Source organism: Aphanomyces astaci, assembly GCF_000520075.1.
Source record: "Aphanomyces astaci strain APO3 unplaced genomic scaffold supercont1.3, whole genome shotgun sequence".
NCBI lineage: Eukaryota > Oomycota > Saprolegniomycetes > Saprolegniales > Verrucalvaceae > Aphanomyces > Aphanomyces astaci.
The window spans coordinates 1,696,030-1,712,483 of NW_009798266.1; the positions used below are offsets into that span (position 1 = coordinate 1,696,030).

At 50.2% G+C, this 16,454-nt stretch overlaps 9 protein-coding genes across 9 annotated transcripts; 4 read left to right on the forward strand and 5 right to left on the reverse strand.

Annotated features, from left to right (window-relative positions):
* The first annotated feature begins 79 nt into the window (after positions 1 to 79).
* On the forward strand, positions 80 to 4,910 carry H257_02158 (hypothetical protein). Its single transcript, XM_009825680.1, has 11 exons — positions 80 to 732; positions 788 to 952; positions 1,000 to 1,129; positions 1,493 to 1,719; positions 2,044 to 2,284; positions 2,331 to 2,419; positions 2,485 to 2,615; positions 3,035 to 3,256; positions 3,319 to 3,400; positions 3,458 to 3,748; positions 4,207 to 4,910. The coding sequence occupies exons 1-11, from the start codon at positions 85 to 87 to the stop codon at positions 4,792 to 4,794; spliced, it is 2,814 nt and encodes a 937-aa protein (XP_009823982.1). The 5' UTR covers positions 80 to 84; the 3' UTR covers positions 4,795 to 4,910.
* Positions 4,911 to 5,249: 339 nt separating this feature from the next.
* Positions 5,250 to 5,879, reverse strand: H257_02159 (hypothetical protein). The gene has a single exon (XM_009825681.1). The coding sequence runs from the start codon at positions 5,870 to 5,872 to the stop codon at positions 5,417 to 5,419; it is 456 nt and encodes a 151-aa protein (XP_009823983.1). The 5' UTR covers positions 5,873 to 5,879; the 3' UTR covers positions 5,250 to 5,416.
* A 157-nt stretch (positions 5,880 to 6,036) lies between these two features.
* H257_02160 (hypothetical protein) lies at positions 6,037 to 6,887 on the forward strand. The gene is made up of 5 exons (XM_009825682.1): positions 6,037 to 6,143; positions 6,194 to 6,262; positions 6,309 to 6,399; positions 6,438 to 6,595; positions 6,640 to 6,887. Exons 1-5 carry the CDS (start codon positions 6,060 to 6,062, stop codon positions 6,775 to 6,777), a joined length of 540 nt encoding a protein of 179 aa, XP_009823984.1. The 5' UTR covers positions 6,037 to 6,059; the 3' UTR covers positions 6,778 to 6,887.
* A 28-nt stretch (positions 6,888 to 6,915) lies between these two features.
* H257_02161 (hypothetical protein) lies at positions 6,916 to 7,840 on the forward strand. The gene is made up of 3 exons (XM_009825683.1): positions 6,916 to 7,285; positions 7,332 to 7,456; positions 7,501 to 7,840. The coding sequence occupies exons 1-3, from the start codon at positions 6,978 to 6,980 to the stop codon at positions 7,770 to 7,772; spliced, it is 705 nt and encodes a 234-aa protein (XP_009823985.1). The 5' UTR covers positions 6,916 to 6,977; the 3' UTR covers positions 7,773 to 7,840.
* A 235-nt stretch (positions 7,841 to 8,075) lies between these two features.
* Positions 8,076 to 8,951, reverse strand: H257_02162 (hypothetical protein). Its single transcript, XM_009825684.1, has one exon. The coding sequence runs from the start codon at positions 8,700 to 8,702 to the stop codon at positions 8,391 to 8,393; it is 312 nt and encodes a 103-aa protein (XP_009823986.1). The 5' UTR covers positions 8,703 to 8,951; the 3' UTR covers positions 8,076 to 8,390.
* A 342-nt stretch (positions 8,952 to 9,293) lies between these two features.
* H257_02163 (hypothetical protein) lies at positions 9,294 to 11,025 on the reverse strand. Its single transcript, XM_009825685.1, has one exon. It carries the CDS (start codon positions 11,016 to 11,018, stop codon positions 9,462 to 9,464), a length of 1,557 nt encoding a protein of 518 aa, XP_009823987.1. The 5' UTR covers positions 11,019 to 11,025; the 3' UTR covers positions 9,294 to 9,461.
* Positions 11,026 to 11,339: 314 nt separating this feature from the next.
* On the forward strand, positions 11,340 to 12,017 carry H257_02164 (hypothetical protein). The gene is made up of 2 exons (XM_009825686.1): positions 11,340 to 11,356; positions 11,451 to 12,017. The coding sequence occupies exon 2, from the start codon at positions 11,635 to 11,637 to the stop codon at positions 11,938 to 11,940; it is 306 nt and encodes a 101-aa protein (XP_009823988.1). The 5' UTR covers positions 11,340 to 11,356; positions 11,451 to 11,634; the 3' UTR covers positions 11,941 to 12,017.
* Positions 12,018 to 12,626: 609 nt separating this feature from the next.
* On the reverse strand, positions 12,627 to 13,558 carry H257_02165 (hypothetical protein). The gene has a single exon (XM_009825687.1). The coding sequence runs from the start codon at positions 13,519 to 13,521 to the stop codon at positions 12,712 to 12,714; it is 810 nt and encodes a 269-aa protein (XP_009823989.1). The 5' UTR covers positions 13,522 to 13,558; the 3' UTR covers positions 12,627 to 12,711.
* A 1,498-nt stretch (positions 13,559 to 15,056) lies between these two features.
* H257_02166 (hypothetical protein) lies at positions 15,057 to 16,307 on the reverse strand (the record flags this gene model as incomplete). The annotated part of the gene is made up of 3 exons (XM_009825688.1): positions 15,057 to 15,243; positions 15,310 to 16,096; positions 16,178 to 16,307. 3 exons carry the CDS (start codon positions 16,305 to 16,307, stop codon positions 15,057 to 15,059), a joined length of 1,104 nt encoding a protein of 367 aa, XP_009823990.1.
* Positions 16,308 to 16,454: the final 147 nt, after the last annotated feature.

Genomic DNA, 16,454 nt, shown 5'->3' on the forward strand with positions numbered 1-16,454 from the left:
TAAATAATTAATAGATGATGCTCGTTTACACAGGGCGGTAGTAAATGAATACCATTTATTATGAAGAACTTTTCATTTTCTCGCATGACGATGGCGGATGTCGAAGAAGATCCAAGCAGTCGATTCGTGGACTACACGAATGAGACAGACTGGGAGCGCTTCATCGCGGCCGTGGAAGACGCGTTACTTCAGTGGGGTCTCAACGATCATGGCGCGATGCCAGAAGGTGTCACGTCCGACAAATTCAAAGTGTTTGGGTTGCAAAACTCGCACTACCTCCTCCGGCTGCACCAAGAAGACGTCCTGCATGCTGCTCCTCCACCTGCTGCCATCACCATCCGCAATGCTGCTGCTGCTTCATCGTCGACATCTACTTTGCATTACACGCCGACACTAGCTAGCATCGCCGATCCGCGGCTGGACTTGACGTCGCCCCCCGAGTCATTGCATCGGTACTTTGGCTGCGACACATATCTGCTCTTGTATCGGTACCATCTCTTGGCGTACAACGACACGGAAGACACGATCACACTGGACACGACGGCAGGGGTTCGCGACGACGAAGTCCACGTCCTCCTGAGCAGTCTCATGGTGGCGCTGGGTAACTGCAACTGCACGTTGCCGGCGTTTGTGGTGGTGGGCGACCTGGACAACCAGCGCTTCATGGGTGTCGCGGCGCCGGGGCTTCACAGCAGCATCTCGATGCAATTCGACACGAACAAAGTCCCCGAGGTAAGGCGCCGCCATCTCTCGAACGCATGGACGGACTCCTTCCTCGTCCTCGTAGGTGCCCGCGGCCCAGCATTGCATCAGCGGCCTCCTCGATCTCTTTCGGTTCAAGCTGGAGCAGATCCCTTCATCCAACAGCAACACCTTTCATGCATTATTCTCGGCCTCGGTGGTGTACCATTACGACTGGCATCCGCCGCCGCCGCCACCAGATTCGTCCTTGGTACAGTGGACATCTCCATTCTCGCCATGTTTAACAGCACGCTGCAGTTGGAATGGAGACACGCCGCAGATGGAAACCATCAGCACCACGACCTGTGGAAGTACATGACGTGGGGACCGGTCAAGTCGCCGCTCGTGTCGTTGGCGTTGCAAGCAGGATGGACATCCCTTCAAGAAGGTTCATGAGTGTGTCATGTATCATCCATATTGTATTGCGATATATCTAGTGTGCCATTATATTCACTTTTGACTTGGTCGACGCTATACTCGTTGTTTGTATGATGGAATAATACTATTGTGATTTTCGCTATATTCAATCAATATTGAACAATCACGCTGGAAAGTTCTGATTGGTTGAATATACTTGTCCTTCTTTCTGTAAGAGCCAATCAAATCCATTGAAAATTGGATTAGCCAATAGCGATGATTCGATTCGACGGGGTCTGGAAATCTGTACCGAATCCACAATATATATATATATATATAATGAAATATTGCACACCTTTGTTGCCCTGTTGAACGTACGACTTGTTGTTTCCAGGCACGTTTGTCGACAATGCAGTCCACTCGACGCTCAACCCGATGGAAGCGCCGACGTTTCTCCTCACGTCTTTGCTTCACTCGTCCGCCCACAGCGGCGGCAATCCACCGCTGCCGCCCATGGCCCAGAGTCTGCAGCAGTTGGTGTCCAATTTGCACCACGCCCGATCTGTCACTCGCGACGTGCTCGTGTCTGAACTCGCCACCACGGCGCACGTGTCGTCTCCGGTAGTCCTTCTCTTTCAACCATTCTATGTTTATTTATATATATATATTATTACAAGTCTATGTCGAATATATAATTATATATATATTAATTTTGCAAGTCTATGTCGATTATATATGTTTATATATATATATATTAGAATCGAAACAACCGCTCAAAACTCAACAAATCGAAAACATCACTGTTAATATATGTATATTATTATCAAACACATTAGAAAATTAAAAAATAACCATCACGAGACATTTCACGCATCGAATTCATACCAAAGCGCCAAAGTCGTTGTTATTCTCAACCTCGAGTATGATATGTTTGTGTTTTCGCAGAAAAAGTCTCCATCGAGATACCAGTCGCGGGTCCCAGCTGCGCGCGCAGCCGCTGTGATCGGCCATGCGATCGGGTCGTGGGTGAGTCCGGCCGATGCGGAGATCCCTGCCATGTTGGCGGCGGTGTTGGAACCCACGACGACGGACGGGGGCCCGTGGTGCCATGCCCCCACCTGTCTGCAGCACGCCGTAGTCGTGGGGCAGTTAGTGTCGCGCCTGGCACTGCAAATGTCGAGGTTGGGTACGTGAAAACCCAGTTTGATTGGTGGAATATTGACCAATCATAGAGGACTTGCAGGCGCAGTGTGTGCTGTGGGTCGAGTTTGTGCGCGTGTTGCGGGATCAGTGGAGGACGCAGCAACTGCTGCCACACATGGTATGAATGTCCGACGCAAGAAAAATAGTTTTTTTCTATCTTTTTTTTTATGACATTTTTTGTAGGGTCTTGGACGCGATGGGATGCTGAATCCGGTGGAAGTGGACCCGTTGGACGGGATTTCCATGCCAACTCCAGACTTTCACTTCAATTTGCTGCATCAAAAGCTGCAATTGCTTAACCTGTGCATCGTCCGGTACGTGGGAAAATTGTCCCCCTTCTATTACATACTATATATATAGATTGAATATATTTATATTATGATATATATATAGATATATACATTGATATGGCGTATCAGTTGGTTGTGTTGTGGCAGGTTTGAAACTCATTCGATTATTTATAATTAATTTATACATGTATATATTATATATGTTGTTATGGAAGGATCTAACGTAGCATGGTTTGCATGGTTTGGTGACATGGTTGAAACACTTTCTTTTATTGTTCAAGTTCATGCATATATATATATATATGGGTGGCAATCGATATAGCATCGTCGTATACAATCCCAAATCGTAGTGTCCCCGTTGGGTGGCATGCTTGAACAACGAATATATATATATATATATTATTTGACATGCATGGATATATTTCATCTATCTTGTTGATTAGCCGGGTCCGCCTGCCGTTGAGTCGCCGACAGAGCCACGCGACGGACGACGACGACGAGTTCTTCGACTCTCTGGAGGAGCTGCCGTGCGTGGGGGTGCTTCGGTCCGTGGAAGGCCACCGCCTGCTCCACCATCCGACCAAGGATCTGCATGTGCCTGTGACACAGGACGCGGTGCCGCTCACGGAGGACATTGCCAAGGAACAGCAGGATATTTTAGCCAAGTGTGTTTAGTCTCTTGATCTTACTCGTTAGTTTGCTTACCCATGTACTATATGGCGAGTAGATTGGGCGTATCGGCGGAATCGACGCTCCTCCGCCAACAGATTCAAAGCACGTCCATGTTGTCCGACATGCAAGCGTTCAAGGTAGAGTAGCTGTAGCCAATCATTGACATATATATGGTACTACAGGGACCTCGATAGGCGGCCAACCCGTTGAGTTGTTTGGCAGACTTTATTCGATGGTACTCGCCGCGGGACTGGAGCGAGTGTGACGGGGAGATCGTGGTGGACATGCAGACGACGTTCCCCCAAGGACACCTCTCAGCCCGCATGAGCCACCACCAGGATGCCAATCCGTGGCAACTCATGTGGACGTCGGCCGCCGCCGTGCCCGCCGACAAGCAAAAGCCGCTGTTCGATGCCCCCACGGAAGCGGAAAAGCTGTTTCATTATTTGGAAACCATGGCCCCCGCCACGTTGCTCTATCACATGGTACGTTGCCAGAACTATATATATATATATATATATATATATATATATATATTGAGCAAGTTTGGACATGTGGGCTGATGCACCAAACATCCGTCGGTGTTTGGTGTATTGTATACTGACATTTGTCTGTGCAATAATTTGGGACGACATTCACACTATTTCAAGTTCCATACACGAACCAAAATTCGACGGTTGCCCGATTTTGATTGGCCACTTGATTAGCGTTGTGGGTTTTGATTGGTTAGTTGATGAGTGTTGTGGGTTTTGATTGGCCACTTGACGAGTGTTGTGGGTTTTGATTGGTTCCTTGATGAGTGTTGTGGGTTTGGATTGGTCGGTCGATATTGTCTGTCGATTTGGTGTCATTTCAAATGTATGAATCATCATGGACATAATATGTTTGAGATGCACGTGATGTCAGAGTACCTGACCCTACTGGTACGTACCTATCTCATCAGGTGGTTGCGACGCTGTCAAATGCATCCGTGTTTTGGCAAGTCGCGATGGGCCACGAGTGGCTGGAGGCGTTCCCAGTGTTTGTGAGCGTTCGCGACCACTTTCAAGCCAAGTGCAACAAGGCGATTGCCGCGCTGGACGACGCGGCGGTGGACGAGCTCCGCCAGCCCACGGCGGAGCATCAGGTGCTCGAAGTGCTGGCGTTGGACGCATGTGACAAGGCCGTGGACGCGCTCGCTCAAGTGGAAACGACCGTGGCGGCGCTCACGAGTCTGCGCCATGTGCTGCCACAAGTGTCTGCTACGCTCGTCAACGACATGGTCGTGACCAAGGGGCCCGTGGTCGTGGCCGCAGAGGACCGCGCCGCCGTGACGGATGTGGTGTGGACGGCCAAAGACCCGAGTGGACCGCTACACCGCTTCCCCGTGGAAAGGGAATATGTGCTTCGACACACGGCACCGCGGCCGTTCTTTGTTGGTCCAAGGGATGACGGCGGGAGACGGTCGGTGGATGTCGTGAACCGATTGTACGCCAACTTTACCCCGCACGAAGTGCGATATGCCCTCGTACTGACCGATTCCGAGTTTTAGCATGCTGTAATAGTAGTACTCAGGCGTCGGAAACTCATAAACATTATTTCCCCTTTTGTTCCTATATTGAACGAGGGAATCCAGCCTCGTCCTACCCCTGGAATGTACAATAGTAGGGTACAAGGAATGAATAAGAATGTACTATTTTCCCAAAATATAAAAGATAGCAGCGGCCCATAGAAAATGTAATTGCATCTAACGTGGATTGTAGGCCCTCATGTCAGAAATGGTTGCTGTGAACACCAAACTGTACTGTACATGCGTTCGATTGTGGTATTATTGTCGGAAATGGCTTTAACTAACGATGCATTGCCTTGGGTTAGTTCATATAGCCCAGCTCGGCTACATATATACGTCCAACCAACGGCTCAGTGGCAATCCACGAAGCCACACAAATAGGCAAGATAGAGGCCACTTAGCCCATTTGGTGCTTTGTGGACATATCCACAAAGCAATGGCCGTTTTGCATTGTTACAGTACTCCCAACCAAAACGCCGCGTACTTCTTCCTACTATTCCATACTAGGATTTGTCCGAGGCCTGGTACTACTAAAAAACTACCGTAGTACTGTAGTAACGCATATGTCAAAGGAACGGTCGTAATCGATAGGATGCTTGTCGTGTTAGGCGGTGACGGTAAACGATGCGTTCGCCTTGGTCGATATTGCTTTTGTTTGAAATGCTGTCGAGTTGGATGCATTGCGAAGGCGGTGCGCGTCGGCGTTGCTGGCTTGAAGCCATTGCCGATAGATTTGCTCTTGGGTGTGCTTCAGCTCCGTCAACGCACGACATTGCTGCATGCGTTCGTTGGCACGAGCACTGTTGGCCCGCTCGAGGTCGCGTCGACGTTGCAGCTGCTCGGTGCGGTTCCGGACGTAGGTGGTGCTGCGGTTTATGTCCAAATATCGCGGCTGGACTTGGCCAAACTTGCTGTTGGTTGATCGGGCAGGTCGAGTGTTGGCCTCACGACGCGTGCCTTTTCCTTGCCGTTCATGAGGCTGATTGCTCTCGACGCTTTCTGGAGAGGTCGCATCACGCAGCTCTTCCGTGCTCGAGGCAAGTGAATCGTCCTCGTTCATGTTGCCGACGACAAGTAAAAAAGTGATCGGATATCTAATGTTGTTTGACACACGTTATCCGGATATGAATTGCAAATCCCACTCGTTCCGGATACCAAACGTCACAGTGTTTGATTCGCTAGAATTGCATTCTTTTAGCCAATCGTGTACAGTTTCATACATATAAAAAACAAAGATCGATCACGGTATGGCGACCAACGTGAATGCGATGGCCGGGTCGATGCAGGAAGAGTTCGCGACGATAATCTTCAAGTACTCCGCATCCCCAAAGGTACTGACGTGTCGCTCTTCTTCCCAGGTCCAGCGACACTTGGTGTGTAGGACAATGACCTGGGGAAACTCGCACATGAGTTTGCCGCGTTGCACAACATAAACCTCAAGCCTCTCAAGGTACGATACTTGCTTGATCAAGTCCAGTCACTTATGCGGTCCTTAGAAAACCATCCAACATGTTCTGGAGCTACTGAATCACGCGATTCAACAGAGTCAGCCGACGAGCGAGTTCGTCGAACACCTCACCCACGCAGGTTGATCGGCTGCTCGAAGTGTGCTGACGTGTCGGCAGGTATGGACTTGGCGCCTGCCAAGTTGTTCGCAACCAAGTGGGAGCATTCTCGTGCCCAATTGCTGCAGCGGACGCATCAAGTGATGCTGTCGTCGAACAAACTTGTCAACCTGACGTGGAAAGTCGGTATTACCTCCGCCACCAACCTTGTGCCAGAGGTACATAACCACCTTCGTACTGGCTCGTATGACATTGGCCATAGCTTGGCGCAACGTACGTGCAGCTCCGCTTTGAACTGGACTCGACGACGGAGACGATCGAGTTGTCTGTGGAGAGCTTCTACCGATTCCTCGCCAACATGGAAGCACTGCAAGCCCACATGCATTTCCTCATGGGATAACGTTAAGCAGTGTTTCAGTCGGGAATGTCATTATTGAGCGGCTACTAGTACTCGTAGTAGTTCGTAGTATGTTCATAGTAATACGATTAATAGTATTAGGAATAGTAGTAAGCTTACTAATAATAATAATACTAGTGCATTGGATACAATTATCCGGACGCTGTCGCTTCTGCGCACATGCCATTCCATTCGTAAAGAGGATGGTGGAGCCAACACTGGCGGAGAAGCCAACTTTGCCCACGAACGTGCATCGCTATGGATGCGTGAAGGACGACATTATGTTCGAAGTGCTGGACTCTGTTCTCACGGAGGCGGAGTGTCGTGCGCTGATCAATCGCATGTCGCCGGCGTTGAAGAGCGTGAGCGGCGCGCTGTCGCGGCTGCATCCGCTGGGCGAGCAGCGCGCGTCCAAAACAGAGTACTGTTTGTCAGTCATGGAGAACAAGCGATTTGCCGACGTCATCTGGCAGCGTCTCATGGACAGCGAAGCGTTTGCGTCAATATACAAGTACGGCTGCTCGCATACAACACTCCCGTTATGAACCATCTTGCAGGTACACGCAACGAGAAGGGTGTGGCATGCCGCTAGGGTTGGCGCCTCGCCTTCGTTTACTGCGCTACGAAGGGTCGGATCGGTTCGACGCCCATTACGATCGCATTGTCCCCGACGAAGCCACCGGTACTCCATGATTGATATCTCTTGGGGTTTGACAATAGTAATAGGCAGCGAAAGCCTCATCACGGTGCTCATCTACTTGAACGATGGCGGTGGCGTGGACTTTAGCGGCGGCGAAACGCTCTACATAAACCCGGAAAACATGGCCGAGTCGGTGGGTGTGGTGCCTCAGCGTGGCCGCGTCGTCCTCTTCGAGCATTGCTTGTACCATTCTGGGTCGCCCTTGCAACATATCGACGACAGCGCCAACCAGCGCAAATATGTCATGCGCACAGACATTCTGTTTCGGATACAAGCCAAAAACCACGACAAATACTAGGCTCCACATAATGTTACTATTAATAGTATTAATAGTAGCTATAGTAGTATAATATTAACCCCCTAGGATGTAATTATTGCTTCGAAGCAATAAGTTACTATTTTTTAAAATAGCAATAAGTTACTATTAAAATAGTAACTTATTGCTCGAAGCAAAATATTATTAATTCATTAAAATGAATTAATAATATTTTGTACACTTAATATTAATAGTACCAGGTACTACGTAGTACTGTACTTCAACATGGTTACTCCTTTTAAAATTGATAACGTTAGTGTGCAAAATAATTCCATTATAGAGGAACGCCGTTTCGTCAACGCCCATCACGAAAATGTCTCGAAGGGTGCCGTTGGTGCTCGTGTGCGGGTGGATGCATGCGCCTTCCCGCGGGGTAGCCAAGTATGCAAACCTCTTTCAGCGCCTGGGCTATCGCACGGAGGTTGTCGAGTCCCACGTCGGTCACTTGTTCATGCCTCCCGCTTGGATACACGCCAAGTCGCCGACGGTGGCAGCGCTCGAATCCGCTGCTTCCATTGCCAACAATGACGATACCGAATTGGTGATCATTCCGCACCTGATTTCGGGCGGAGGGTGCTTATCCTGGTACTGCGTGGAACGTCATTTGAGGCAGCGTGGCGTGCACTTCTTCGTGCCGGCCATGATCTTCGACTCGTCGCCGAACTCTGGCAAGGGGTTCGACGTGTTTGAAGGATCCTTTGACAAAATCTTGGACGATTTCACGTCCACGACAACTTCCCCCGTGAAGCGGTGGATTGCTCGGACCGTGTTGAAAGCCGGATGGGCCGCGGTCATGTTGCGGTGGAGCGGACGATTCGGCCCCGACCCACTCCAGCGCAATTTTGCCAAATTGATAATTGCCGACGCTGCCATTCCAAAGCTATTTCTGTATTCGTCCAACGATGTCATCATCACAGCCCCCGAAGTCGAAGAGGCTATCGCCGCCGCCGCGGCGGGTGGCACTCCCCTCGACCAAGTCAACTTTCACACGTCCCTCCATGTTAGCCACTATTTGGACTACCCCGAAGTGTACGAGCAGAGCATTGTGAATTTCCTGACGAAATACGTCCCTTGAATGAGTATGCGAGTACAGTCTGGAACAAAACTATAGCCGCACCCCAAAATTTTCAAGTTAACACTTGTGTTTTTGTCCATTACAGAAGCCGATTTGTTGATTTGATCAACTTTGAACTTTAGCACAGAGGATACCAGTACTATACTACTTGAAATACTGTTGTATTAATAGTACAAACTTATTTAATACTTGAAATACTGTAGTAGTACAAACTTATATTTATTACTAGAAATACTGTGTAGTACAAACTTACAGTTGTTACAGTGTACTAATAGTAGTATTCCATTCACAGTGACATCGATGTCAGAATTCACTTATTACTACTATTTTAATAGTAGTAATAAGTATTCTTAATAATACTATTTTAATAGTATTATTAAGAATACTTATTAATACTAGTATTTATAGTACAGTACAGTACATATACCTATAGATCATGTGGAGATGTTCTTACAGAAAGTACTGCAACGCTCGAGAGTTCCAGTACAGTATACCCATAGTAGTAGTAAGCAACGATATGATCAGTCCAGGGAAGGATTCCTAGTATGAACTAACACTGTAAAACCAATATGAAACAAGCACGAATGCTGTGGCTTCTACACATGTTGCGTGGGCTTGCTGCTGCCAGCGGGCGGGGCGCCGCCTTGGTTGCTGCTGGCGGCATATTCGACGGGGTAGATTTCCTTCCACGCTGCGTGCAAATCGTTGTGGTCGTCCGGATGTGACCGTTGGAGGGACTGCGGGTCTTCCGCGAACAAGACGAACGCTGTCGCAACACTCGAGTTGATCACGCTCATGACGATGTAGCAGATGGCAAACCCGATCAAGAACCCGGACGTGCCAAGCGTGAGCGCCGGCTGCGACAGGTTCTGTGTCCACACACTGTTGTTGTGGTGTTTATCGTAGCTCACGGCCCAGTTGCCGGCGGCGGCGCCGGTGAATCCGACCATGATGGCACCGACCATAAGCACGTTGTCGATGAGCGAATCGTTCGCGATGGCGGACCAGCCCATCTTGTCAAAGAGTTCCCACGTTTCCTTGCCCGAGCGGAGGAAGCTGAAGCCGTAGATACCCACGTACGAGTACGCGTACTTGTTAAAGTACTGGACGAGGCGGCTAATGCATCCAATGATGCACTCGAGGCAGCCGAGAAGGCACACGGCGACGGAATTCTGGCTCTTGGACGCGAGGTGGCGGAAAAACATGATGATTGCCTTGATGGTTTCGATCACAGACACGATGAACGATCCGAAGCAGATGGACCCGAACGACAACGTCATCGCGCGACACAGCGCCGTCGTGCTCGTCATAGGCTTGCGGTTCTCGTCCGAGTTGTACCACCATGAGGCCACGGTGCCTGACACAGTCACGTGCACGATGTTGCGCACGACAAATACTGTCCAGAAAAACACGAGCAGCATCCCAAAGAAGATGCTGAAGCGCTCGGTGTTGCCGTATCCGTCGGGGTTCAAGTTGGCCGACACGTTCAAGCCGGGGACTTGGCTCAAGATGTACTCGCCGTGGTTCATCGTGGCGTATGTCGCGGCCGACCACACGAGGCACCACAACGCAATCACGATCGTCATACCAAACGCAATCAGGAGCAGCACCGGGTACGTCAACACGGCACGACACGCAATCTTCAAGTTGACCGATGCAAATGCAATGCGGCGGCGGATGCAGCACACGTAGATCGTGAGAATGAGCGCCAAAAGCGTACCCAACGTGGCAGGTACCCAAAAGAACGTGTTATCGCCACCATCCTTCATAAAGTACGAACCCAAGACGCCCGCAGCAAACACACCCACGATAGCGACGATGGCCGCGATCCAAATGAGCAACTTCCCCATGACCAACATGATTCCCGTCCACACCATGGAAAGTACCACCGACGCACCAGCAATGCCAGCGCAAATTTGCAGTGCATACCGATACTTGTGTTGCTTTTGCTTCAACTCATCGCCGTTGTAGGTGAGCACTTCACCACCGTACATGGCAAAGAGCGCAATGACCAAGCCAAAGCATCCAAGGTACAGGATGGCGAAGAAGATGTCATTGCAGCTGCGCTCCTCCTTGAGGTCGCATCCTGGCTTCTGCACAGAGTCCTCCGCGGCAGGGGGCGGCGTCTTCACAGTCGTCGGCTTGGCTGCCATTTCACTTTTTCGACAATGACCGCTCGCGCCTTTTTGTCCGGAAACGGGAGATCATCCGGATAGTACATATTGGGTTGCAATATGGTATACTGCAATCAAGTGTAAAAGTAGCTACAAGGACAATCGAACAATTTCCTGCCAATCAGAAGCGAGGATTTCATGTCGCTCGGTTGAACAGCCCGACGCTTTGGCGATTGGCGGCGGCCCGTGGAGGAAGCACGACAAGTACAAAGGGAGTGGCTAATGGGCCAACATAGATGCGAGCGCGCCGTGGACATGAGATGTAGTAGGTGTGGTCTCTGTCCTGCCTTGCTATCTTACCGAGGGTTTTGGTTTCAGTACGTTGGCCCTATGCACTCTGTATCTTTGCACAACAGCATCATTGCTTCCAATCATTCCATTCAGTAAATGCTTGTTAACAGGAACTACTAGTATTCTGCAGGAAACCTAACTGCTTCAATGGCGCATGGGAGGCTGGGGCGTTCACCCGCTGGCGCAGTAATCGTTCGCGCAGGATGAGACGAGTCTTCAGCGTCGCCATTCGGTTGGCGGCTTTGTCAAAATCGACGTCGGCCTTGTGGCCGTAGCATTCTGCGAGGACTTGGGCTAACTCGGCATGGTACGCGGCCGGCGAGGTTTGCGACGATCCCCTCGACGACGAAGACGACGATGTGGTAGAGGGCGACGTCGATGGCGTTGTGGACCAGTGGTGTCGCCGATGAGGTTGGCGGTGGTGCAGCTGCTGGCTGATCAGGACTCGAAAGTGTGTGAGGCACACTCCACTCTGCTTGGCGTAGCGAGTGCAATCCATGATCGAGCACGAAGCCGCGAACGAAGTCGGCATGGCACGTCCCAAGCGACGATTTCAAAATGCCAAGGCGCATCGTCATCTCCCCGCGTATCCGAGGGAAGCTACTTATAGACCCGTTGTATAGATATATATATATATAGCCGCGTTGGGACTGGTCAGATATGGCGGAAGTATGAAAGTAGTTCGACGTTACGTCTATTTGCGGTTCATTTGGACACTCAATGAAACTATGTTGGCATACTCGACCACCGAGAAGTGGTCAAAGCCAGTGATGCCGATGACGTTACTGCACAAGATGTGGAACCGGTGGAGCGACCTCCCCACCTCCCCATACTAGTAGGGTTTTGACGGATGAAAGCAGAAATAGCCATCGCAACGGGCCACATCGATGTCCTCGGTTCACGGGGCTAACCTAACTACAGTATGTATGCATCGACAAGACAGGTACGAGCATATTGACTGGAGTAGTTAGTGTGCCTCAAGGCACCACCACTGTGTGATGTCCATACTTCGTGAGTTTTGTACTGGCGATCGCGCCAACCATAGAAACACCACGACTGCGACAAGGTGCCAAGCAGGACTTGGTGCAGTTGGCAGGTCCGTTGAATGCTCAAGAAGAAATGCAGTGTAAAGATGCGCAAACCATTGATATCACAGCCCAAGTGTCTTCTTGTAAAACCTACACTACTGTAGCCATGTGGGGGAGATACAGTAACTATGTACAGTACGATGATCATGAGCACGAGAACAATATAAGGTGTAAAGTGGCTGGCTATATACCTGACACATTCAAGAAGACTGTTGTTGGAGCATAACATTATAACTTTATAACAGTTGTCATAGCTATGAATAACTTAGTCGAGACGGACAGCTCTCCGATCTCTAGACTTTGACACGACACAGAGGGCATGTGGCATGGCGAGTGAGCCACGTGGACACGCACTCGTGATGGAACGCGTGAGCGCAGCCGAGCCGGATGTTGGTGAACGCGGGCGCCGACTCTTCCAGGTCGTCCAGGCAGATGGCGCACGTCAAGTCGTCGTCGTCGTCGTCCGGACACACGTCGTGGGTGAGCATGCGACAGAGTCGGTCGCGCCACTTGAGCTCTTCTTGTTTGTGGAGCGCTGGCATTTCCACGGCTGACTCGATCAACTGGATGGTGTGTCGAAGTACCATAGCCGTCGACGCATCCGCCGTCTCGAGCGACACAATGCATGCTTCGCGGACATGAAACAGCGCCGAAATGTACCCACGGAATCCCTCGGAGCGTTCGGTGACGACGCTGTCGCAGTCAATGCCGAACCGTCGCTTGGGAAACGCTTGGAGTGGACGCATGAGGCCCCGGAGAAGCTGCTTGCCTTCGGTTGAACACTTCTCGGAAGACGCTTCGAGGATCGCTTTGCGATTGGCGTACACCCGCGAGAAGCGTTGCCGAACGACCCATAACACGTTGGTCGTTGGACATGTGATGTGCATGGTGTAGTTGGTGAAGAAGAACGACGGGCGGTCTGGACACACTTGTGGCTTGCCCCGTACCTTGGCAGACACGAGGGGCTTTTGAAGGCGCGGCAACGTGTCCAACAAATGGAGCGATTCGCGGCACAGACTGGACGGCCGGACTTCTGCCCACGACAGTTTGCCGCTGGTGAACGAGCAGCACGATGGTCGCGCGCTGTGTTCTTTGGTCGTCATCAGACTGAGGTTGAAGATTGGAAGGTGACATCCATGCTGTGGCGGAAATGCAGCGGACAAGAATTTAACGCGTTGCAAAATCGCTTAAATCCGTACAAAAACAGTGGTACGTTCAAATTGCCTTTATTTTATTATTCCGACTTCAGTTTATTTATACCAACGTTAGTATTTATGTACAGTACTACGTTGAACTAAAGTAGATAGTGTTTGGGTTGTGATTGGTCGACATATTGTACTTTTTAAGGGACGCTCACAACCTAGTGCAAAATCCAAGAGACTCCCCAATTCTCGCGGGTGCTTCTCAACGTTGACTTGAATAAAGTATGGCTAGCGGTTGTGGCACATCCATTGGTTCGTTTTCTTGTTTATGCGATTGGTTTTGAAGTGTCCTATCAATGGTGAACATTAGGGCTGGTCTCGACAACAGTGAAAGTGCAGCAATTGGTGAATTCTTATATGTGTAGAGGAGATATATGTACTGTACAGTGCCGTGAAATTCCTCATCACAAAAGGTTCGTCGGTGTTTTTTGCATCCACATTTCCTTGAAGCCGTTCTAGTACGTTAAAGAAAGTGCAGGGATGCTATCAGGTTATTGAAACTCGTTGCCCCGACAACTCATTTTGCTTCTGAAAAAGGCCTACAGTACTGTACTCTAGGTTCCTCCCCGTCATGCCATATCCATTCGACGTCATTTGAAGGGGGTGATATCATCAGTATACTGGTACCCACATGCAGAAGTATTTCCACGCACAGGTCACACTCCCTTGATCTTGACGTTCGTAGAAAGTTTGGTCATGTTATCGAAACGTGAACAACCCAATCGACTGCTGCTCGGTATGTGGCAATATACGGGGATGATTTGTGATTTCTTTTATTTTGAAAATAAAATCTACTTGGGCATCGTACGTTCAGGAACGTTGTGCAAATATACGTACCTCGAAGTAGTATTTTACAGTTCTATCCGGATTATTTACAGTTTTCACAGTCACCGCCATTCGAAAGCCTTCGACAGTCGACGACAACGAGAATTCCAATCCCCCCTACCTGACGTCGCCCCTCTTTTGAATGCGGATACGGATGACTTTGAGGGCTAAATTGACTCCACCTTGCTTTTCGTGGAAGCTAATAAAAAAACAAAAGAATATAAATTAATCGAACGAAAAGCAGAAATTTCCTGGCTAATTCGTAAAAACTGTATTTTACTTTCGAAACTGTAAAGCTGGCCGATTTGCAGTCTCACGTTAAAATTATGCAGTTTCCTGTACAGTCGCCCGGCGGGGTTATCAAAACTGTAAATAATCCGGATAGAACTGCGACTGTATAACCATTCTCTAAATTGCCGTTTTACAGTTCCTGTATTGTCATCGGAAAACGTAGGCCAGGTGGCTCACTGCTTTTGATTGGTTAAAATGCTACTCTTTTCGCCCAATTGTCTCAACTTGCTTCCACTTGCCTCCGCTTGCTTCCACTTGTGTACAAACTAATTCCATTCATTTGCATATTTCATATTGATCAGACTATCAAGCTACCATGCCTAACTTCTTTTACGCTTCGAATATGCCCTTTTCGTTTTCGCGCCATTCGTCTCGCGCATGATCCGAGCGACGGTGACGACCATGAGCTGCCCGAACCGTCTTTGCCGTTGGCTCAGGGTCTTATCAACGACTCCGTCGAGAGCATGGACAGCGCAGTCAAATGATTCGACGACGGCTTCCTCGGTACTTTCGATTGGCCCAGTAGGATGTACTTCCTTGGAGTAGAACTGCCAAAGAATAGTCATAACGTACCGCCATTCAGACAAGATGCGCTTTTGAAGTTTCGTTGAGAGGTCGCTTGGGTCAATCGTGCGATAAGGGATCTCATTATCCTTGCCGAGCCACCACAAAGCCCAAGCCGTTGCCACGTCAACACTTGGGAAACAAAAATCCTCCGGCAGCTTGTGCAGGCGGCCACCCCAGGCAAACAGCATGTGTTCGCGGCGTCGTGGCGGGGGCTGTGCCGGTACAACGTCAGCACTGTTTCCACCGCCGCCAAGCCGCTCCAGGATAGTCGAAAAGTGCCTGTCGATGTACGCTTGAGTGACTGTGCCTGCTGAGAGCTCCTTTTCGTCCCAGATGCCCCGGACGCCAGCAACAACCTCGGTCGAGAGTGCCTTCAATGTCTCATGTTGCGCTTCGAGCTGACGATATAGCTCAACATAGGGCGGAAGACCTGTAGGTGCCAACGTCGCCGAGCTGGATCGCAAAAGAGACCGTAGTTTTACCCGTAATTCGTCGTCACGAAATATAGCCGTGTGCAAGACAGCGTGGCTGGCCGGTAGTGTGCTGCGAAGGTAGTCGGCGTGGAACACGAGTGATGCCAACCCAAGCTTGAGAACGCCGAGTAGGGCCACGTTCTTTGAAAGTCTCGGAAACATGTACCGCACTGCACTTGTGACGGTGGCGCTGTCAGTGGCGTCGAAGTGAGGGGGAAGTTGAGCGAAGCCAGCGCTGTTGAGTGGAAGGCCTGCCACCACACGACCAACAAACTGATCTCCGGCCTTCTCGTAGTGCATATACCGCTCCACAACGTTGCCTAAGGACCACCCACAACGAATACAGACGCTGATTACCGACGGTCCACTTGTGCTGCCGGAGCACACGAACGTCGCAGCACCTTTTCGAATGGAATGGGTGCCAACCGTGCCGTTTGCTGTGCTCCCAAGAACCGCATGGGCCAACGCCTTGAGCGCCTTCCCAAAACGGTCGCGCTGTCTTGCACCCGGAAACAGAGCACCCGTTGCCATCGTCGGGTTACACGCAAAGTAGATGCCCAAGGCAAGGAAGGAGCATATGGCTGGAGACGATGGGTTGGCGTAGATGTGCTTGGGGTCACGCCGCTTCGACCCCGACTGGTCGGTCTTGGACTTGAAGTACGTGACGCCCACAGCATC

Excerpts from the sequence above, each read along its gene's own strand:
- H257_02163 (XM_009825685.1), bottom strand. The coding sequence starts at position 11,018 with ATGGCAGCCAAGCCGACGACTGTGAAGACGCCGCCCCCTGCCGCGGAG.
- H257_02159 (XM_009825681.1), bottom strand. The coding sequence starts at position 5,872 with ATGAACGAGGACGATTCACTTGCCTCGAGCACGGAAGAGCTGCGTGAT.
- H257_02161 (XM_009825683.1), top strand. The coding sequence starts at position 6,978 with ATGGTGGAGCCAACACTGGCGGAGAAGCCAACTTTGCCCACGAACGTG. Across the intron at positions 7,286-7,331 it reads GCGTTTGCGTCAATATACAA|GTACACGCAACGAGAAGGGT; the intron begins GTACGGCTGCTC and ends ACCATCTTGCAG. Across the intron at positions 7,457-7,500 it reads TGTCCCCGACGAAGCCACCG|GCAGCGAAAGCCTCATCACG; the intron begins GTACTCCATGAT and ends CAATAGTAATAG.
- H257_02165 (XM_009825687.1), bottom strand. The coding sequence starts at position 13,521 with ATGACGACCAAAGAACACAGCGCGCGACCATCGTGCTGCTCGTTCACC.
- H257_02158 (XM_009825680.1), top strand. The coding sequence starts at position 85 with ATGACGATGGCGGATGTCGAAGAAGATCCAAGCAGTCGATTCGTGGAC. Across the intron at positions 3,401-3,457 it reads CCGACATGCAAGCGTTCAAG|GCGGCCAACCCGTTGAGTTG; the intron begins GTAGAGTAGCTG and ends GGACCTCGATAG. Across the intron at positions 3,749-4,206 it reads CCACGTTGCTCTATCACATG|GTGGTTGCGACGCTGTCAAA; the intron begins GTACGTTGCCAG and ends CTATCTCATCAG.
- H257_02162 (XM_009825684.1), bottom strand. The coding sequence starts at position 8,702 with ATGATGACATCGTTGGACGAATACAGAAATAGCTTTGGAATGGCAGCG.
- H257_02164 (XM_009825686.1), top strand. The coding sequence starts at position 11,635 with ATGGTACGCGGCCGGCGAGGTTTGCGACGATCCCCTCGACGACGAAGA.
- H257_02160 (XM_009825682.1), top strand. The coding sequence starts at position 6,060 with ATGGCGACCAACGTGAATGCGATGGCCGGGTCGATGCAGGAAGAGTTC. Across the intron at positions 6,263-6,308 it reads TAAACCTCAAGCCTCTCAAG|AAAACCATCCAACATGTTCT; the intron begins GTACGATACTTG and ends TGCGGTCCTTAG. Across the intron at positions 6,596-6,639 it reads CCACCAACCTTGTGCCAGAG|CTTGGCGCAACGTACGTGCA; the intron begins GTACATAACCAC and ends CATTGGCCATAG.